General features: G+C 33.7%; 2 protein-coding genes and 1 pseudogene across 5 annotated transcripts in view; 2 read left to right on the top strand and 1 right to left on the bottom strand.

Annotated features, from left to right (window-relative positions):
• Nucleotides 1-2,664: 2,664 nt before the first annotated feature.
• On the top strand, nucleotides 2,665-6,537 carry LOC138327134 (proton-coupled amino acid transporter 2-like). Its single transcript, XM_069273118.1, has 5 exons — nucleotides 2,665-2,729; nucleotides 3,027-3,119; nucleotides 4,045-4,129; nucleotides 4,636-4,923; nucleotides 6,337-6,537. The coding sequence occupies exons 1-5, from the start codon at nucleotides 2,665-2,667 to the stop codon at nucleotides 6,535-6,537; spliced, it is 732 nt and encodes a 243-aa protein (XP_069129219.1).
• A 3,606-nt stretch (nucleotides 6,538-10,143) lies between these two features.
• Nucleotides 10,144-18,750, top strand: LOC138326916 (neutral amino acid uniporter 4-like; annotated as a pseudogene).
• Nucleotides 18,751-21,944: 3,194 nt separating this feature from the next.
• Nucleotides 21,945-23,632, bottom strand: part of LOC138328107 (FHF complex subunit HOOK-interacting protein 1B-like) — a 36,411-nt gene continuing 34,723 nt past the window's right edge. For all 4 annotated transcript variants that reach the window (XM_069274737.1, XM_069274734.1, XM_069274736.1 and 1 more), the window contains one exon: nucleotides 21,945-23,592. The gene's annotated coding sequence lies outside the window, so the exon portion shown is untranslated. The remainder of the gene's footprint in view (nucleotides 23,593-23,632) is intronic.

The raw sequence follows: 23,632 nt of genomic DNA, 5'->3' as shown, positions 1-23,632 counted from the left end.
AAAACATTGTGTAAGTGTTACTGCACACATTGGAATTTATTTGCTACTTATAAAACATGGAAAGCCGTTGTTTCATATATTCTGTAGTTCTAATTGTGACTTAGTTTGAAAATAAATCGCTATTTTTTTTCGTTGTGACTACTTTATGTGGCGAGTTTTAAGCATGTCACCACTTAGATAACAATCGAAACTCGTCGGATGTAAATGACGTTCACTGACTTATGATATGATTCGAGTGCATCCGTTTTGAAACTAGGACACTATTTCACAAACAACAATGAGTTTTTTTTTTTTTTTGTTCCAAGAAATGAAATTGATAAGATAAAATTTAATTTCATATTGGTATCACTTATTTGCTGTTTTAAAGTTACACTATGTACTCTTAGCCCAGTGTTTTTTTATAGAGAGCTTTACAAATACAGGTATATAATACATGTATTTAAATTGTAGCCGATGAATTATGGAACTTCAGCCATTGGTACCCGATAAAAACGGTCATGGTAAGGACTCACCTGAACATAATGGAAACATCATACAGTTATCTAAGGGAAACAATGACGTAACTCAAAGGAGGTCTGTCACAGAATGTGAAAACAACGACAATAGTATAAAAATCGTGGAAAATATCAAGCAAGATAAAATAACGTAAGTGTTAATTCTAAGTTGTTACATAAATTATTTACAAGATTATATAGCCTATCATTGCTAGAATTTGCTAACATATCTTTGTGCCATAATATTTCTGCGCAGGGAATTAGAAATCGCAAAAGTACATGTACAGATCAGGGATTTAAATCTCAAAGAAAAACAACAGTCATGAAAACGCGGAAATCAGTTACCGAAAAATATAAGGCTGGTTAACAATAGCATTGCTAAAATAGATCTAGTGATACAACATTTTATATTAGTGCGGCATCAATTTGGATCAAGTTCGACACCACTTTGGACCTAGGGCGATATCATTTGGATGTAGCGCGACATTACCTTTGATCTAGTGCGACATCACTTTGGATCTAGTGCGACATCACTTTGGATCGAGTGCGACATCACTTTGGATCTAGTGCGACATCACTTTGGATCGAGTACTCACTTTGGATCGATGCGACATCACTTTGGATCGGGTGCGACATCCTTTGGTCGAGTGCGACATCACTTTGGATTGAGTGCGACATCACTTTGGATTGAGTGCGACATCACTTTGGTTCTAGTGTGACATCACATTCGATCTAGTGCAACAACACTTCATATAAGTGCGCCATCAATTTGGATCTAGTATGCACTACTTTGGATCACGAGTAACATCAGGATCTAACGCGATATCACTTTGGATCTAATGCGACACCTCATTGGATCTAGTGCCACTTTGTTTATTTAGTGCGACATCACTTTGGATCTTAGTGCGTCATCACTTTTTTCTAGTGCGACATCACTTTGGTTCTACGTGGATCAAGCGCGACATCACTTTGGAATGAGTGCGACATTACTTTAGATTTAGACCGACATTAATTTGGATCTAGTGCGACAATAATTTGGATTTAGCGCAAAATTACTTTCTTTAATAAATAAAGCGAAAATCAAATTTTGATTTCACAAGGTATATAACATTTATATACTTATCACTTAATTGTCTATCTTTCAGAAAATGTGTAGGCTTTATGCATTTTCTGAGGGTATTTTTGGCGCCGGGAGTTCTAACGATGTCGTACACTATGTCATTGATTGGAATATGGGTGAGTATGACAACAGACATATACTGTTAACCAAAATGTTTTCGCGGTTATTTTATTTGACGATTTCTACTAACTCTAGAAATACGCGAAATATAATCGCAAGCGAAAACCAACTTGCTTACAATGTGGAGGATTTGTCATGATTTTTTCCTCATGTGATATTAAAGACTGGAGTTTTTTTTTCTATTTTTAATTTCATTTCATATATATTGCCATACTCTAGCTGTGGACAAAGAAATCTCCCACGGCTATTACCAGTGTTACATTTTGTAAATGAGTGAATGGTGGGAGAATCTGTCTTTTAAATAACATAAAATAAATTGAATAAAGATTGGGTCCACATATTTGTTCAATTTTCATTTTCACAAAAAAAAATACTCTACCTCTTTCTTTTTTTCTTTTTGTATTTTGTTTGATTTTATAAGTTAAGAGCTTCGTGGTAATACCAAATACGTCATTTCTCTTTCTCAGGGTTATATCAAACCCGTTAGAAAACAAACTAACTGATAATTCAGAGCTAATTACTTTAACTGCAATTTACCTTACAAGTTTGGTTTCAAACAAAGCTCGTAACTTATTTACCTTAAAAATATCTAACTGTATGTGGAAATATACTAAATATTCGTAAATTAGATTTCACTTAATAATAGTCGTCAAACTACTCCAGTTATAATTGTTTATTAAATAATGATCATATATTATCTCTCTTCATGCGAAATAAGATAACTATCATTATTTTTGTGTTGTGTGTTACTGTTGATGAATATGTCTAACTTGTTCCATTGTGTTGTTCTGTAGGGAGAAGATGAGCAATGACTACTATCTGATCCCATTTTCTTTTTTGTCAACAAAGTTGTTTGAAATTGAAATATAACAAACAATAGCATTCTTCATTTTTATTTGTTTATAGTCTGGAACCATTGGAGCTTTATTGATGGGGTTCCTTTCCACTTTCAACATATTAACGATAATCAGATGCGCCCAATATCTGTGTAAACGGTTAAGTATCCATTTATCATTACTCGTACATTTTCATATGTCAAAATATTTTGTAGGCGGTTTCGCAGGTCAGAAAATTTGATTTGAAATCAAAACAAGTAAAAAAAGGATTTTTTTTGTGTGTTTTGACGATTCAATAAGTATATTTCACGAATTAATTTTATGCGATCGCAACAATTTTTAGTCATTGATCACTTTAATGAAGTAAGCGTTTTTACTCAGTAATTTATTGAAAGGATAAATTGCAGAGATAATGTACCTTTTATCTCAGTAACGTACTTTCTTTGTATTTTGTAGATTTAATGTCCAATCTCTTGATTACGCCGATGTATTCGGATACTCTGTATCAATTGGCCCGAAGTTTTCGAGGAATTTCGGTAAAGAAACAAAGTAAGTATTCACGGGTTCAGCAATTTAAAAAGCAAAAGTCTAACAAATATCAATAAGGGCGCAACCCTTCGTGCCCGAAGGACACGAAGTGCGAAGCACTTCTAAGGTAACGCATACATGAAAATATAAGGAAAATCGCAATTAGCAAAATTCAATCCTTCACACTGACGGCTTCAGTTTGCGACCGCCATTATTTATCCACTGTAATAAAAATTCATCAGGGTGAATGCGATGCTTTGAAGTCAGCTCATTATATAATCAAGCGATTTAAACGCATTTAAGATTCGACGAACGTAATCTTCATCCGGCAGAAGCTCAGTGCTGTTGCTCATTATTTGCAAGCGTCCAAGTTATAGACTACCTTCCAATATAATCACCTGACCAAAAACGCCATATCTGTTACGGAAATAAAAATTTCTTTCTTCTCTTATGTGGGTTACTTTCTCAAATGGTGGTATTGGGGCAAAGATAGGGTGTGAATATATGAATAAAAAATAAACAGAAAATTCGGCTCCGTTATTTCCATAAATTGAACTTTTTAACATTGCATAATTAATGCTTTCTGAAACATTTTGCTGCGCCCTTTAAGGCCTTGCCTTCAGTCATATTAATCTGGTATGGAGTTTGTTGTTCCCATAGCTTAAGGAGTAATGACTTATCTAAGGGATATACATTCATGCACAGAGGCGTGTTGGAAGAATAAATTGAACAATAAATAAATATTCTTTACAATACTTAAACTTCAAGTAACTTGATAGATTTGGTAGTAACGCAAAACTCCTAAATTATGTTTGAACAGGAAATACACTAAAACTCATCTTTAACTTAACCTTCCCTGATATTTTGCAATGGACTTCTCTAGTATATGATTTGGAAGTGTCTTAATGTGTCTTCAGTGATGAAGTTCTGTGTCATTATGTTCTAGAACTATAGTAGCTGCGACGGTATCCGCTGCTACAATCGGATACTGTATTGTCTACGTATCGTTGGCGGCTTCATATATGCAGCAGGTAATGATGAAATAAGACTTAGTTATCTCTCTTCCGGAAGCTACACATAGCGCTACTCGGCGGATAGTAGCGAACTAAGGAAAGGGAACCAGTCTGATAATGAATGACATGTTCCGTATTTGCATGATTTACAGAGTTATCTGTGCCAGTGGGTAAGTATCAGATTTTCGTCGGAAACACGTAATTTTTGCTCACAACATAATGCCTTTACGATCGATACCTACGCGCAAGGACAGATAACTCTGGATATGCAAAGATGGAATTAAAGTGCATGGCCGAGCTGAGAAACGAATAATTTTGGTAGTAGATTTTGTCTCTTTTGATAAATTAAAGTCCATTTTTTTAACTCGCTAAAGTAGCATTGTGAATAATTGTTGCATTTGTACAATTACTATGGTAATTTAAGAGAATAAATGCTTGTTTCCTTATGTTTAAACTACTGTACTGCTTAACTAAAGACAACACCACATCCTCATACTGTATTTCATTCTATTGTTTTAATTCAGCTGATACAGATGCACGTAGATGACCACTTCAATCTCCGTTCGAGTGTCTTGGTATTCTGTGTAATGTTAATACCGATCAGCTTGACAACCACTCTGACACTTTTGGCACCATTTTCTACACTTGGTAATGTTGTCAATATCATCAACCTTGCTGCAATACTAGAGTACGTCTGCAGAGATTTACCAAACATTGATTCCCGGCCGTGGTTTCACAGTGAAACTGAGCAACCAGGTCTTTTACTAATAGCCATTTCCAATCTGATGTTTTCATTCGAAGGCATAGGCTCTGTAAGTATATAAATACGCTTAGTTTAAAATTTTTCATCAACATATATTACATAAAAACAGAAAAAAAACCTAATATTTCAATCTTACTTGTGGCAAGTATTGTCATTTGCTCTAAGATTTATGTTATGATCACATGACGTAAAATGTGACGTCGCTTTTGATTGGTTGTTTCAACTGGGTAGTGATACCTTCGAAGTTATAGTCCTCAAAGAAATTTGGAATTTCACTGGACGAGATTATATTATAAGGATTAACTTAAATAGATTTTAAAGTTATTTATATATAACACACAGTCCGATCCTTTACCCCGACTCCACCCTGACATTCCTAATGATACCTTCAGCTGACAGCAGTTAAAATGATGAATATCTATTGGTTAAAGATAATTTAAGTGGGCAAGGAACATTTCAATTATATAAAGCATTTCAGTTTTCAGTTGATTTAACTTCACACCTAAAATAACCAAGCAAAGCTTAATGTACACAAAATGTTCTACATGTTCAAAATGTTGATATTGTGATCCCGAGGGCAGAATATCCCTTCTATCTTTCATATCCACGTATGAAAGAGTATTTTTCACTCATATCTCGACGTTTTATGGCAATTTTACTAATATGAATTTCCACCATTTTGAAATAAATTCGAAAAAATAAAAACGTGACTGGAAGTCAATTCTCCATACATGAAAATTGTGTGATATTTTCAACACAAATCTCGTTGTTTGTATCTTTTAAAGTAAATCTGAAAAATCTGAAAAAAGTAATAATAATTTTGTTAACGCTGTGACATCGCGCATTCTCGGCTCCCATCGGCTGTCAGGCTATCGCTACACTAACCTCTAGGTAATGACAGAGTGAAAGGAAGTAAGGTAAATCTAATGGATGAGAATGGACGTCACGAGGCTGTATTTTATGGGTAGCCATGCAATACAGCCTCAGGCGACGTGAGTTTATTGCCCTAAATCAGTCAGTATTACACGTGTAGGTATGAGAGAAATATTTATTTATGACAAACAATATTATAAGAAAACTTAAAGAAATAATGTTACTAAACACTTTTTATATACGTATACTGTGTAGAGTGAATTATTTGTGTGCACTACTAGTGGCTTGGAGTTTAGATATCATACCGTGGATGTAAATACCCTTGGCTAGTCGAAGGAGCAATAATAACAATTTTGTGAAAAGAAAATTCCTTGTTTTCATATTCATGGTCTCGTAGCAGCCACGAAAACATTTCATGTTACACAGTATACATTTACATTTTTACTGCAGCCCCACTATATATGTAACCCTTCCAAACGCAGTTGGTATTCATCAGTGTATGAACTGCCATCCACTTATTATGACGTCATTATCATTGTTACGTCATAATTTGTATACGAATATGTATACCCTTGTATAAATCCAATAGGTTCTTCCCATTGAGAACAGGCTGATTGATAAGGAGAGTTATGGAGGATGGAATGGACTCGCCTGTCTTGGAATGACCATTGTGGTTAGTATGTACACCGGGTTTGGATTCTTCGGCCTGCTCAAGTTTGGTGAAAAGACACAACCGTCACTGCTCTTGAATTTGCCATCAACTGGAACGTATGTATCCGAAGTATTATAATTAGCTAGAAAATTGTACTCGTAGTCCGGACGCCAAGGGATAAAACCAAAAAACTCTCTTACATAGTTTTTGTCTATGCTGATTATAACACATTCATTGAAGCATTGATGTCACTATTTTTTAACTTCATCGGGTTATGAAAGAAATTTTGTTTGCAAACTATCTCAAAGGTTTGCAAACAAAATTTATTTCATATCCCGATGAAGTTAAAAAATAGTTACTCCAATGCTTATAATTAATTTTTCAGACTTCCTGATAATATAAAACACGTTTAAACGTACGATTCCATTGATTTTTCCAATGGATTATTTTTAATAAATCAATACGGAACAAACTTTGATTTTCACCGGTATCAAGCTTTCGGCAAACCTAACTAAGTACAATATCGACAAATACGCCGTTTATCGACTACAATATTCTGGTTTTAACGTAAAGGTAAGCTATCGTTAGACGGATAACTTTTAGATCGCTACTCTCACAGGCCTAATATTAGTTTTCATATGTAGTTCCGAATGCACTCATTGACCCGAGGAAGTCCGAACGAACGGCGCATTCGATCACTATCGGAACGTCCTTTAGTCCTTATGGCAGACCATTTTTTTCGAACTGTTAAATAGTAGTTTTGAAGAGCAAAATTTTAATGTGATATTTGAAAATATACCAGAAATTTTGTCTTTGTACTTAGATGAACTCTATATTAACGATTGACTGCAGATATTCACTTTTCAGTTAAAATTACCTTCATCTGACGTAAATTGGTTTATGATCGAGCATAATTGAAATTTCCATAAAAAAACTTTTATACATGTCCACTATAATTCGAACGAAATCAAATACAATATACTTATCATGAATAAAGTATTCTTCTGTTTCTTGTAATATAATGTACCTTTTTCTCACTCAACTAGTAATTATCTTATTATTAAATTACCCCTCTAACGCTCCATAGTATGGCGGTTACATCCGACGTGCTCTATTTAGCATATTGCCAATATACGTTGGCGTACCATTTATAGCCCCATTACACACGCAATGACGTGAAAACTTTTGACTCATAAAATACTAGTATTTACAACCAACGATATCAAGGTCGCTGTGGAGAAAACAGACATTTAATATACGGATGAAAATATTGTGTAAGTGTTACTGCACACATTGGAATTTATTTGCTACTTATAAAACATGGAAAGCCGTTTCATATACTCTGTAGTTCTAATTGTGACTTAGTTTGAAAAAAAATCGCTATTTTTTCTTTGTGACTACTTTATGTGGCGAGTTTTAAGCATATCACCACTTAGATAACAATCGAAACTCGTCGGATGTAACTGACGTTCACTGACTTCGGATATGATTCGAGTGCATCCGTTTTGAAACTAGGACACTATTTCACAAACAACAATGAGTTTTTTTTTTGTTCCAAGAAATGAAATTGATAAGATAAAATTTTATTTCATATTGGTATCACTTATTTGCTGTTTTAAAGTTACACTATGTACTCTTAGCCCAGTGTTTTTTATAGAGAGCTTTACAAATACATGTATATAATACATGTATTTAAATTGTAGCCGATGAATTATGGAACTTCAGCCATTGGTACCCGATAAAAACGGTCATGGTAAGGACTCACCTGAACATAATGGAAACATCATACAGTTATCTAAGGGAAACAATGACGTTACTCAAAGGAGGTCTGTCACAGAATGTGAAAACAACGACAATAGTATAAAAATCGTGAAAAATATCAAGCAAGATAAAATAACGTAAGTGTTAATTTTAAGTTGTTACATAAATTATTTACAAGATTATATAGCCTATCATTACTAGAATTTGCTAACATATCTTTGTGCCATAATATTTCTGCGCAGGGAATTAGAAATCGCAAAAGTACATGTACAGATCAGGGATTTAAATCTCAAAGAAAAACAACAGTCATGAACACGCGGAAATCAGTCACCGAAAAATATAAGGCTGGTTAATAATAGCATTGCTAAAATAGATCTTGTGATACAACACTTTATATTAGTGCGGCATCAATTTGGATCAAGTGCGACACCACTTTGGACCTAAGGCGATATCATTTGGATGTAGCGCGACATTACCTTTGATCTAGTGCGACATCACTTTGGATCTAGTGCGACATCACTTTGGATCTAGTGCGCCATCAATTTGGATCTAGTATGACACTACTTTGGATCTCGAGTAACATCAATTTGGATCTAGTGCGAAATCAATTTAGATCTAACGCGTTTTTAATCTAGATCTAACGCGATATCACTTTGGATCTAATGCGACATAACTTTATCTATGCGACATCACTTTGGATCTAGTGCGACACCTTATTGGATCTAGTGCGACATCATTTTTTATCTAGTGCGACATCACTTTGGTTCTTAGTTCGTCATCACTTTGGTTTTTAGTGCGACACCACTTTGGATCGAGTGCGACATCAATTTGGATCTAGTGCGACATTATTTGGATTTAGCGCAAATTACTTTCTTTAATAAATAAAGCGAAAATCAAATTTTGATTTCACAATATATATAACATTTATCTACTTATCACTTAATTGTCTATCTTTCAGAAAATGTGTAGGCTTTATGCATTTTCTGAGGGTATTTTTGGCGCCGGGAGTTCTAACGATGTCGTACACTATGTCATTGATTGGAATATTGGTGAGTATGACAACAGACATATACTGTTAACCAACATGTTTTCGCGGTTATTTTATTTGACGATTTCTACTTACTCTAGAAATACGCGAAATATAATCGCATGCGAAAACCAACTTGCTTACAATGTGGAGGATTTGTCATGATTTTTTCCTCATGTGATATTAAAGACTGGAGTTTTTTTTTTCTATTTTTAATTTCATTTCATATATATTGCCATACTCTAGCTGTGGACAAAGAAATCTTCCACGGCTATTACCAGTGTTACATTTTGTAAATGAGTGAATGGTGGGAGAATCTGTCTTTTAAATAACATAAAATAAATTGAATAAAGATTGGGTCCACATATTTGTTAAATTTTCATTTTCACAAAAAAAATATTCTACCTCTTTCTTTTTTTCTTTTTGTATTTTGTTTGATTTTATAAGTTAAGAGCTTCGTGGTAATACCAAATACCTCATTTCTCTTTCTCAGGGTTATATCAAACCCGTTAGAAAACAAACTAACTGATAATTCAGAGCTAATTACTTTAACTGCAATTTACCTTACAAGTTTGGTTTCAAACAAAGCTCGTAACTTATTTACCTTAAAAATTATCTAACTGTATGTGGAAATATACTACATATTCGTAAATTAGATTTCACTTAATAATAGTCATCAACTACTCCAGTTATAATTGTTTATTAAATAATGATCACATATTATCTCTCTTCATGCGAAATAAGATAACTATCATTATTTTTGTGTTGTGTGTTACTGTTGATGAATATGTCTAACTTGTTCCATTGTGTTGTTCTGTAGGGAGAAGATGAGCAATGACTACTATCTGATCCCATTGTCATTTTTGTCAACAAAGTTGTTTGAAATTGAAATATAACAAACAATAGCATTCTTCATTTTTATTTGTTTATAGTCTGGAACCATTGGAGCTTTATTGATGGGGTTCCTTTCCACTTTCAACATATTAACGATAATCAGATGCGCCCAATATCTGTGTAAACGGTTAAGTATCCATTTATCATTACTCGTACATTTTCATATGTTAAAATATTTTGTGGTCAGAAAAATTGATTTGAAATCAAAACAAGTAAAAACAGGATAGTGATTTTTTTTTTTTTGTGTGTGTGTTTTTACGATTCAATAAGTATATTTCACGAATTGATTTTATGCGATCGCAATAATTTTTAGTCATTGATCACTTTAATGAAGTAAGCGTTTTTACTCAGTAATTTATTGAAAGGATAAATTGCAGAGATAATGTACCTTTTATCTCAGTAACGTACTTTCTTTGTATTTTGTAGATTTAATGTCCAATCTCTTGATTACGCCGATGTATTCGGATACTCTGTATCAATTGGCCCGAAGTTTTCGAGGAATTTCGGTAAAGAAACAAAGTAAGTATTCACGGGTTCAGCAATTTAAAAAGCAAAAGTCTAACAAATATCAATAAGGGCGCAACCCTTCGTGCCCGAAGGACACGAAGTGCGAAGCACTTCTAAGGTAACGCATACATGAAAATATAAGGAAAATCGCAATTAGCAAAATTCAATCCTTCACACTGACGGCTTCAGTTTGCGACCGCCATTATTTATCCACTGTAATAAAAATTCATCAGGGTGAATGCGATGCTTTGAAGTCAGCTCATTATATAATCAAGCGATTTAAACGCATTTAAGATTCGACGAACGTAATCTTCATCCGGCAGACGCTCAGTGCTGTTGCTCATTATTTGCAAGCGTCCAAGTTATAGACTAGCTTCCAATATAATCACCTGACCAAAAACGCCATATCTGTTACGGAAATTAAAAATTTCTTTCTTCTCTTATGTGGGTTAATTTCTCAAATGGTGGTATTGGGGCAAAGATAGGGTGTGAATATATGAATAAAAAATAAACAGAAAATTCGGCTCCGTTATTTCCATAAATTGAACTTTTTAACATTGCATAATTAATGCTTTCTGAAACATTTTGCTGCGCCCTTTAAGGCCTTGCCTTCAGTCATATTAATCTGGTATGGAGTTTGTTGTTCCCATAGCTTAAGGAGTAATGACTTATCTAAGGGATATACATTCATGCACAGAGGCGTGTTGGAAGAATAAATTGAACAATAAATAAATATTCTTTACAATACTTAAACTTCAAGTAACTTGATAGATTTGGTAGTAACGCAAAACTCCTAAATTATGTTTGAACAGGAAATACACTAAAACTCATCTTTAACTTATCCTTCCCTGATATTTTGCAATGGACTTCTCTAGTATATGATTTGGAAGTGTCTTAATGTGTCTTCAGTGATGAAGTTCTGTGTCATTATGTTCTAGAACTATAGTAGCTGCGACGGTATCCGCTGCTACAATCGGATACTGTATTGTCTACGTATCGTTGGCGGCTTCATATATGCAGCAGGTAATGATGAAATAAGACTTAGTTATCTCTCTTCCGGAAGCTACACATAGCGCTACTCGGCGGATAGTAGCGAACTAAGGAAAGGGAACCAGTCTGATAATGAATGACATGTTCCGTATTTGCATGATTTACAGAGTTATCTGTGCCAGTGGGTAAGTATCAGATTTTCGTCGGAAACACGTAATTTTTGCTCACAACATAATGCCTTTACGATCGATACCTACGCGCAAGGACAGATAACTCTGGATATGCAAAGATGGAATTTAAGTGCATGGCCGAGCTGAGAAACGAATAATTTTGGTAGTAGATTTTGTCTCTTTTGATAAATTAAAGTCCATTTTTTTAACTCGCTAAAGTAGCATTGTGAATAATTGTTGCATTTGTACAATTACTATGGTAATTTAAGAGAATAAATGCTTGTTTCCTTATGTTTAAACTACTGTACTGCTTAACTAAAGACAACACCACATCCTCATACTGTATTTCATTCTATTTTTTTATTTCAGCTGATACAGATGCACGTAGATGACCACTTCAATCTCCGTTCGAGTGTCTTGGTATTCTGTGTAATGTTAATACCGATCAGCTTGACAACCACTCTGACACTTTTGGCACCATTTTCTACACTTGGTAATGTTGTCAATATCATCAACCTTGCTGCAATACTAGAGTACGTATGCAGAGATTTACCAAACATTGATTCCCGGCCGTGGTTTCACAGTGAAACTGAGCAACCAGGTCTTTTACTAATAGCCATTTCCAATCTGATGTTTTCATTCGAAGGCATAGGCTCTGTAAGTATATAAATACGCTTAGTTTAAAATTTTTCATCAACATATATTACATAAAAACAGAAAAAAAACCTAATATTTCAATCTTACTTGTGGCAAGTATTGTCATTTGCTCTAAGATTTATGTTATGATCACATGACGTAAAATGTGACGTCGCTTTTGATTGGTTGTTTCAACTGGGTAGTGATACCTTCGAAGTTATAGTCCTCAAAGAAATTTGGAATTTCACTGGACGAGATTATATTATAAGGATTAACTTAAATAGATTTTAAAGTTATTTATATATAACACACAGTCCGATCCTTTACCCCGACTCCACCCTGACATTCCTAATGATACCTTCAGCTGACAGCAGTTAAAATGATGAATATCTATTGGTTAAAGATAATTTAAGTGGGCAAGGAACATTTCAATTATATAAAGCATTTCAGTTTTCAGTTGATTTAACTTCACACCTAAAATAACCAAGCAAAGCTTAATGTACACAAAATGTTCTACATGTTCAAAATGTTGATATTGTGATCCCGAGGGCAAAATGTCCCTTCTATCTTTCATATCCACGTATGAAAGAGTATTTTTCACTCATATCTCGACGTTTTATGGCAATTTTACTAATATGAATTTCCACCATTTTGAAATAAATTCGAAAAAATAAAAACGTGACTGAAAGTCAATTCTCCATTCTCCAAATATTGTGTGATATTTTCAACGCAAATCTCGTTGTTTGTATCTTTTAAAGTAAATCCAGTCTAGTTTCTGATAAAAGTAATAATAATTTTGTTAACGCTGTGACATCGCGCATTCTCGGCTCCCATCGGCTGTCAGGCTATCGCTACACTAACCTCTAGGTAATGACAGAGTGAAAGGAAGTAAGGTAAATCTAATGGATGAGAATGGACGTCACGAGGCTGTATTTTATGGGTAGCCATGCAATACAGCCTCAGGCGACGTGAGTTTATTGCCCTAAATCAGTCAGTATTACACGTGTAGGTATGAGAGAAATATTTATTTATGACAAACAATATTATAAGAAAACTTAAAGAAATAATGTTACTAAACACTTTTTATATACGTATACTGTGTAGAGTGAATTATTTGTGTGCACTACTAGTGGTTTGGAGTTTAGATATCATACCGTGGATGTAAATACCCTTGGATAGTCGAAGGAGTAATAATAACAATTTTGTGAAAAGAAAATTCCTTGTTTTTATATTCATGGTCTCGTAGCAGCCACGAAAACATTTCATGTTACAGAGTATATATTTACATTTTTACTGCAGCCCCACTATATATGTAACCCTTCCAAACGCAGTTGGTATTCATCAGTGTATGAACTGCCATCCACTTATTATGACGTCATTATCATTGTTACGTCATAATTTGTATACGAATATGTATACCCTTGTATAAATCCAATAGGTTCTTCCCATTTAGAACAGGCTGATTGATAAGGAGAGTTATGGAGGATGGAATGGACTCGCCTGTCTTGGAATGACCATTGTGGTTAGTATGTACACCGGGTTTGGATTCTTCGGCCTGCTCAAGTTTGGTGAAAAGACACAACCGTCACTGCTCTTGAATTTGCCATCAACTGGAACGTATGTATCCGAAGTATTATAATTAGCTAGAAAATTGTGCTCGTAGTCCGGACGCCAAGGGATAAAACCAAAAACTCTCTTACATAGTTTTTGTCTATGCTGATTATAACACATTCATTGAAGCATTGATGTCACTATTTTTTAACTTCATCGGGTTATGAAAGAAATTTTGTTTGCAAACTATCTCAAAGGTTTGCAAACAAAATTTATTTCATATCCCGATGAAGTTAAAAAATAGTTACTCCAATGCTTATAATTAATTTTTCAGACTTCCTGATAATATAAAACACGTTTAAACGTACGATTCCATTGATTTTCCAATGGATTATTTTTAATAAATCAATACGCAACGTCGACGTCTCTATTGTGACGTCATGATAACGTCGGGTTTTCGCGCCATTCTCGGATTTTCTTTTCATAGTATATAAAGAAAAAGGATCTTCCAATCAGAAAGTCGGATATAGTATGAAAACAAATAAAAAATAATTATATGTAGATAATAAGATCCAGGTGGATTTGTAGTTCTCATTCAAGAGCATTTTGAAATAATCAAGATGGTGTCCAATATGGCCGCAAAATATTTAAGAAATCAATAGTTCCTTCAGAAATCATATACAACTAACATCAAACATCTATTTATCTGTTTTTGTAGAATAAAACTGGTAATACCGGAACGCGTCCAGGCAAAAATAGATTATTTCTCAAATATCTTGGCGACCATTTCGGTTTAATATCTTAATTTAATAATCATCAAAGATTATTGTTAGATTATGTGTATTGAATACATAATGTAGTTCCCTGCTTATATTAGTTTAACCTTATATGTGACATTCAACCTGCAATATTCAATTTTGAAGTAATGGTAGCTATTAATTGATTTTAGGACTTTGTACTTTTTTGTCCGTACTCCAGTATTTAGAGCTATTATGTCCGCCATCTTTGTTTTGTTTGGATTCATATACTTATTTTGACTTCCTTTTTTCCAGTTCCATCCTAGCAAGGTTTAAAATCAGATAAATCTTTGACGCCATTTTGAATATTTCAAACTGCTCAAGTGTGAGAGCTCCACGCCTTCCTTGATCTTATTATATATATATATAAATAGACAATATTCAACAGAGAAAAAACAAACTATATCAAACATTTTTGGTTAGGGTAAAAATCACTACTTGGCATCCAGACTATCGTCCTCGATTTTCTAAGATCACATTATTATATGAGAACAAAAAGTTATTCAGCATCTGAATTTCATCTATTCAAACAAAACTGATCCATTATTTCGATTATATATTCTAAACTTGAACACACAACATGCATTTTTAATTTTTTTTATTCCGTGATAAAAAAAACAACTCCAAAGCATAAATCGACACTACTCATCTCCGCAAATAACAATAATACTATGTGGAAATAGTTTTGCGATATTATTTATAAAATTGATCGTATCTTAAAAAAAATGACTACGAATGCTTGTGATATCTTTTTTTTTCTCATTTCAGGCTGTATACTGTTATCAAAGTGCTTAACATATTTGTTTTGTATACTTCGGTTGGCTTTCAAATGTTTGTACCTTCAAAAATTATCTGGCATGCTGTTGAAAAGCGAATAACCTCCGACAGATTAATCAAATATGGAGAATATATCTTGAGGCTGACGATATGGCTCTTTATCAGTAAGTAAAGTTTGGTATATATCTTTTAAATAGCAACCCCATGCTATTTAAATTGCCTTCCGTCCGTTGTCTGTATTCAATTCTTGCTACCGCTTTTTCTCTGCAGTACAGAAAACATCTGTTTCAAATGCTATAAATGCGATTTCCTAGGACTCTAGTTGTATATATTGCAATAATCAGACAATAACATGGACGAAAGATAGCCATATTTGATTTTTATAGTATAAATTTCTAACTGCTACTATTAAAGGCCAACTACCTTTCCAAAACGGCTTTTAATTTTTAAACTAGAAATTTAAAACGAGATTGATATTTTTTGGAGTCGCAAAAGCTTTAACTTACCGTTAATACTATACTTATTATCGCCTTATGAATAATTTAATTAAAATAACTAAATATTAATTTTCATAACGCGAGTCGTCTTATGTTTCTCGCCGTCATCCTAATTACCGCGAGTTAGTTGACTTACACTGCGCCAGACGTCAAAACAGCTATATGAATCTTCATAGATTATGAAGAAAATCTTGCATTTATTTGGTGTTGTAACCTCATCGTAGGCCATCAATATACATTTCCGTCTGTTATTGTTACTTTTAAGAAACTTAAAGTTTTGGTTTCGGAAAGATATTGGGCCTTTAAAGGGATCTCTGAAATCTCATTTGCAGGCTCTTCTTGGGCTCTAGTTTTGCATGTTACTTTTGCGACCGATCAGAACACAAAATGGCAAACAGGCAGCCATCTTTAATTTTAATAATCAAAGTTTGTTATTACTATTTCTGAGAAAAAAGAACCTCTTTGAAATTTTATATTGTTACAAAGGTCATTTAGGTCCTAATGTTTTGCCAAGTTTGCATGTTGATGATCAGGAAACAATAGAAGATTTCAGAAAAGATGACGATGACGTCGCAGAAAGTTTACATTCGGGTACTCAAAGTATATAGAACATATATATATAGTGGATTCCAAGCCGTAATTTTTGCTGACAAACATGATATATTGAAACTTATACCTACAAGGAGCATAACCCTGTAATATGCAAGGATGGTATACCTTCATAAAACGAAACCATTGCTTAAGCTTGCACTTTTATTTTATTTGGCTTACCAGTAATATTTATAAGATATAGATCTGTACAAGCTAGTTTAGTTTTATATAACCTATTATATTAACACATTGGTGTCATTTAAGGTCAGGCCATGCTTATATACATGTATATAGAAGCTCGAGCTCGAGGTTGATGAAAGAGTTGAAAGCAGGAGTACCAGAGAAAAGCCACATCTATCAGTACCAGGTCATTGGGTTTCAAACTCAAAACAACCCAGAGTGTCACTAAAAGATAAAAAAAACTGCACCATGACACAATCTTGTAAGATTATGGTTAATGGTTATTTAATCATTTTTCATTATTTATGTATATATTCCTTAAATAAATATCATGCTGAATTTCTTATGTATATAAGAACTTACTCTAAAAGAAAAGAAAATCAAAACATTTCTTCATAGTATCCTGAAATTCATTCTGAACACTTCTAGGGTTTTATATGTGTAAATGTTCAATGTAACTATGGCACGGATATATAAGCCGCAGTCATCTTGTATCTTAACATATTACATTATAAAATAGTGTTGTTGCTTGTAGAAGTTATTTAAACGTGTATTTAAAATATTAAAGGGAAAGGAAAAATAATGAAAAGCAGAAAAAGATTGGTTTTTCCATTGAATGGCAGATACCATATATTGAATGGTATCTGTCATTCATTGCTGGTCGCCAAGATCCCTCTGGGATCTTTTGAGAGGGATCCAAGACCACGTGTTTTACAGTGTACATGCATGTTTTCATAGAATGCCCCTTTTTCGATCTATTTTGACTCTCTAATTTTTCGAATTTCTCTTTCCATCACGTTTTACGAACTCATGCAATGTGTGTTAGGTACAGTAAGATCATTTTGTTGTGGTTATCTGACCTGCAGTGTATCCTGACTTAAGTGGCGGGTGCCAAAAACAGAAAGCTAGTCATTCGGATCAACCAGGTTTAGTTGAACTTTTTCCATTCCGTCAACATTCTTCAGTACTCTTGATTTAAATCCGCTTTATTATGTTGATAACAAATGCAATTTACATATACAAGATAGCTAGCAAGGGGTATGCAACACTACGATACCCTTGGCGAAACCATTTTAAGGAGAGTACTGTAAACAAATTTTCTCTCGCAGCTACTTAATTCCGCTATTTTTATTTTAAAACAAGATTAACATTCGCAGATTTTAAAAATTGACTGGCAATTCCTATCAGTATCAATGATGTAGATATAAGTTCCCCGAGATATAATTTCGCAAACTTATATGGATCGCGAAATGAATTGCACGCGAAAGAAAGTTGGTTTACAGTATCGTACTGAATACTGTTGGTTAGGGAGGTAGAGCAATAAAATATTGATATAATTTCTGTTACTTTTTCAGCGTTATTTTCAATAGCAGTTCCAAATACCGATCTTGTTCAACCTCTAGTTGGGGCCATGTGTGGCAGCACTTTGGCGTTCGTGTTTCCGCCTCTAATGATGGTCTTCATTCTTTGGCATCCAAGCGATGAGGAGGAACATTCAATGTTCAAATGTTTTAAGCGAAAAATAGGAGTTATTTTCTATCTTCTATTGTTTATATTAGGATTTTCCGTTACCGTATGTTGTACAGTTGCGGCGATACAACGAATAATCTATCAATAATCATAATACAAATGTAAAGCCTATTACTTATTTTAGTATAATGGTATGCGAGTAAAAGAAAGAAATATTTATCAAGCAATTACCTGTTTTATGTGACCACCAATCACAAATCTAAATCCTTCCGCTTACAATGTATGTTGTTCTTACAGGCCCATTGCGTGTTCAATGCCTACGACGAAGTTAGAATACCAACCAAATGCAAGCTTCCTTTTGTAAATCCGCATAAGTTAACAATGCATGTTCATGTCGTTCTAACTACTTGGCAGTAATTAGAACGACGCTGGGAAAATATAAGACGGCCTGCGTTACGGTAATTAATATTTTTGAAATGTAGGTAGCAAACCAGAGAAGAACAGCCTAGCCACGGTCTATATTTTTAGAACAGCCTAGCCACGGTCTATATTTTTATTAAGTGGAGAGCCCCTGTTTTGAGCCATGCATAAACAATTAAAAATCAAATATATTCTGACATTGGTACATCCAATATGGAGGGTTTGATATAAGTTTCATTTTTTTCAAAAATAAACATAACAAAATTGGGTTAGAGATTACAATTCTGGGCTCCTCCGGAAGTGCGTCTTGACCGGAAATGCTAGCTTTACTTGAAGGAAAATCCATGGCGCGGGTTTAGGCAAAAATATTGAAAAATCCACCTAATCGACCTATGAAATAAATTAGCTTATTTTGCCATTGTGATAGAAGTGCTCAATTTAAGGTAGGTCTTAAGAAAAAAATTGAGTACAATTTTCTGCAATTTTGGGCTAAAAATCATGATATTTTGCAATTTTTCAGGTATTTTTTTTTGTTGTTACCATGGTATTCACATGCATGAATAAGCGCAGAATATGGCCAAATCTTTATCAAAATATCAAATTGTAATTGCAAAAGTTGTGCTGATTAATTATATATATACTTTTGTACAGGTATTTTTTTACAGTTAAATGACTATATCTATATTTCTAAGGCATGCGCCTTAATTTCATAGATTGTCCAAATCTACTGTTTTCTGCTACCGTATATATCTAAAATTCTCCATGGCGTATTGATACGTGTAGTATTAACGCTAATCTATTTTTACAATCTCATTTCGAATCTTAAAAGCCATTTGCAAATGCGAATGCAAGATAGAATGTGTGCAACACTGTTATCAGTTGATTGAAATTGCACGTTTTTCGTCCAAAACCGACATACGATATGTATTAATATCACTGTCGATTTAAGATATTTCCAAAATAAATTTAGTATTTTGTTTTGTTCATGAATAAAGTTTGATAAAATATATCAAGAAAATTTTGTTGTTTAAATGTCCTTTTGCTTGAATTCCGATGTTGTTTTCATAAGAAACTGGAAAACAACTTTACAAGAATAACAACAAGAGATCCCGGATAGATATTGCGAACATCAAAGAATGAACTATAATATAAAACAACGGAAAGTCGATTTTTTTCTCTGCTTTTTTACAAATCATTTCTCTCTTTCAAAAAATATTGATTTTACATAGGGAAAATTCACATTTAGTTAGCCTAGCAGAACTACAACAACATTTTCAATTGTCAAATTTTATTTGGTCACTTTGTCTGCCATGTTTTCGCTAGTATTTCTTCCAAAATGGATATGCAGAACTCACAACCAATAAGACTCTCCAAGTTTAGTTTGAGGAAGCTAGATAGATAAGTTTTGAGGAGATGGCCAGTCATGTTGTTTCCTTTTCATTTAGCCGTAAGAAGAATTGTTAACGGACGGATGGATCTTGGACAAAATGCGAATTGAACAAGAACTGTTTGAGAACTCCAAGGCTCGGAATTTTGTTGATTTAAATCAGGTTCCTTGTAATTTACAAGTATTATATATATAACAATGTCATTACATATATCAACTTCATTAAACTCAGAAATTTCATCCAACTGGGCCTCTTCAAATTCTCAAATTAAGCAGTTTCTCCCTTTCAGTGATTGTCATTAAATTATAATTCTATATGATAACGGTAAACCCAGTTTTTCAACTCTGACACCAAAACCTCACCCTTGATATTTTGGAACATTGGGCTTTTTGAAATTCCCAAAATACAGCATTTGGCTCCTTTAAATGACCCATAACAACAATTTTAATCAAAAATGACTGTAGTAATCAATGTCAGTTTTGACAGATAACAGTTTTTCAACACTTACACCAAAACCTTAACCTGGAATTTCTAACGCCGACGCCGTAGTGATTCCATAAGCCCCCTCTAAAAACCAGAAACTATGGAATCTTTTGAGAAAATGAAGCCAAAGGAATTTATCATGTTATCAAGAAACTGAAAAGAGGGATTAACGCATGCACTCCCAACTACGCTGATCTGAGAAATGTTCGATGACTCGATGGATATTAACTGTTCTTCATTTATGCAAGTTGAAGATATAGATCAAGACCAGATAATAAAACCATTATATTTACACAAAGGACTGAGGGTGAGGTTGGGTGGCTCACGTGCTCTGACACAGGTCACACTTCGTGAGAGAAATGAACAATCTTCTGGACAACCATACGTGTACAGCAGACTTTACATACTTGTATCATATTGAGGGTACTGTTAACTTCTTTATTTACATTGTAGCTGAGGCTATGTCAAGAGACCAATAAACGAATAATACCGGTATTTTAAGTAGTAAGACGATCTAATGACTGGCCACAGGCGGCTTAAGATGACCCAAAAAAGTCGAATGACTTGGCCAAGGGATATCGAGCTGGAGGACAACGGTCATATATGGAAGCGCAGAATAAATGGACTCATAGTAGATATGATGACTAAATCTTTGGCGGTGCGTAAGTAGAAACAAAAGGAATATGAGCTATAGAACAATGGCATATCAACACAAAACAATCTAATAGACTGAACAATTTTCCTCAACTAACAATTAAACCATTTTAAGTATTAAAAAGACTGAAAACAGTCGTCCTTTCTTCAACTAGCAATTAAACTATTGTTACAATGGTTTAAATGTTATTAGTTAAAGAAAAGGTGAACATTTTCAGTTTAATTGATACTTTTTGTATACTGTTGGTGTTTATAACTGTGTGGACCTCTGAAACCGAACAAATAGTGTATCCCTTTATTCCGGTATGTCACAAGCCCAATACAGAATGTATAGTGACCGGTTACAATGACAACCTTAATTTCGGCAACATATATATCTGCATGCACATCTATACATGGATACCAAGTTTCATTGAGATTGACCCAGCAGTTCAAGACTATGATATGTCCGGACATTATTCTCTATGGACAGACAGATGGACAGACAAGATAATTCCAGTATATCGTCTAACTTCATTCCAGTATAACAATGTCTGTCAACGGTTAAATCCCCTAATCCCGTTCCCTTATGTAGTTCATGAAACAATTTGCAAAATAGTTATCACGTGTGATCACCTATGGGTAAAGTAGTTGGCTATGCTGTTCAATGAATAGTTCTTTCCTACGTCACCCAAGAAATAGTTTTTTCCATTGTTACAGTTACTGTACTAAAACGCAAAAGATGCATATGGAAGAGAAAACAAACAATGACACGTGTTTAAGAGTGGGTTTATTTAAAAAGCTCTTTATCCTTAAGATAAATAAAGCTACCGTAACTGGTTAACAAATGGATACCATATGAATGGTAGGCAAATAATGTAACTAGTGAAAGCATTCAACCAATTATATCACATCCCTGTCACTCTGTTTATCAACAATATACGTAAATCCGTTTTCAAAAAAAAAATATCATCTTTAAAACTTTTCAGTGGACAGTATTTTCTTCATCAATGTTCATCTAATAATTATAAAAAGAATTTAAGATGAACACGTGGGTAGAATGTAATGTTAATACAATATACCCATAGCGACCAATATGTATCATGTTATCAATACAAACAACCAGAATCATTTAGGCCTAGCTGTACAAAATTATTTTTCTGAATTAATTGTAAGAAACGATGGCAAGACTTTTAACATATTTGAAATGCTACATAGCGATTATTTATAAATTCATATTTAGTACCTCACAAACATAACAGAAGACACCCTTCTTGTAAAAACAACCCAGTCTAACTTATTTAGCATCCATCATTTAATACTGATGTATCTTAATGGCAGGTAATTTTCGAGGCTAAAATGTCAGTTATTCGCAAGGGTAAAAAAAATCGTAATTTTATATGTTAAGATTGGATGCGGAATAAACTTCCCGTGAAATTTCTTTGATAGTACATAATTATGATCTACCTAATTTTTGTAATTGTCGGGACAGCACCAATCTCAAATCATAAAACTAACAACATGAAAATTACTATCAATAGAGTAGAACATTATATCTGAATCCTATAAAAGATATACAAATATGTAGTTTGTCCTAGACTAACGGTGATAGTTCTGCTATATAAGTTAAATATGAAATATTATCTCACCTCTGGCAAATTTCTCGAAATTTGATTTGTCGAGAAGTATACATATTCTTATATTGAACACCAACCCACATACTATTACTATTAAAATTAGATGTCCCCAAGAACATTTTTGAAGATGACGTCACTTTTAGCAGGCGTAATGGCGCAAACAAATATGTCTGACATGCTGTTCGCTTTGCGAATCAATTATAATCAAGGTGAGAATATAACTGAAATAACAAGTAACTAAGCGAGTCTTGTATAGTTTTGATCAAAAAGATAGAATGTCGCTCTCAGACTCATATTTTTGCACAAAATTTAATTAGACAAAAGCTGTGATAGGTCTCAGATATACAAACTATCCAGAAATAAAACTACCAACTCTTAATCACGATCATATAGATATCAAAATGACCCACATCATTGCTAAAATTTAATTTCAAGTCCTTCTTTATATGCTAAAATGTTAGATTTAATTGTTGTATGAAAAAAAGTTAATACACATATGAATTGAAAACCAATAGTATCCCAAGTCAGAATGAAGACAAACAAATATCCAGCCTTATCAAACAACCCAATTTAAGATTACATGTAACCCCAAGTTAAATGCTGATCAACCATATACAAGACAATCCATCGAATCTCCTAAATGATCCAGTAATATACAATGTATGAAGATTTTATTGGTGTTTCATGTTTTTGTTGATTTTGGACAAGTTTTTTCTCTCTCAAGTGGAGGTAAAATGTCAATATATTGGCCACGGTGACCTTGTTTTGATAAGACACATAGTGCCTTATGGTACTGACATGGAGTCCATTTTGATAAGACACAT

Source organism: Argopecten irradians, chromosome 7 (assembly GCF_041381155.1).
Source record: "Argopecten irradians isolate NY chromosome 7, Ai_NY, whole genome shotgun sequence".
NCBI lineage: Eukaryota > Metazoa > Mollusca > Bivalvia > Pectinida > Pectinidae > Argopecten > Argopecten irradians.
This window is presented reverse-complemented; position numbering and strand designations above follow the sequence as displayed.

Coding starts and splice junctions, on each gene's coding strand:
- LOC138327134 (XM_069273118.1), top strand. CDS start 2,665: ATGGGGTTCCTTTCCACTTTCAACATATTAACGATAATCAGATGCGCC. Junction 3,120..4,044: donor AATTTCGGTAAAGAAACAAA/GTAAGTATTCAC, acceptor ATTATGTTCTAG/AACTATAGTAGCTGCGACGG. Junction 4,130..4,635: donor CGGCTTCATATATGCAGCAG/GTAATGATGAAA, acceptor GTTTTAATTCAG/CTGATACAGATGCACGTAGA.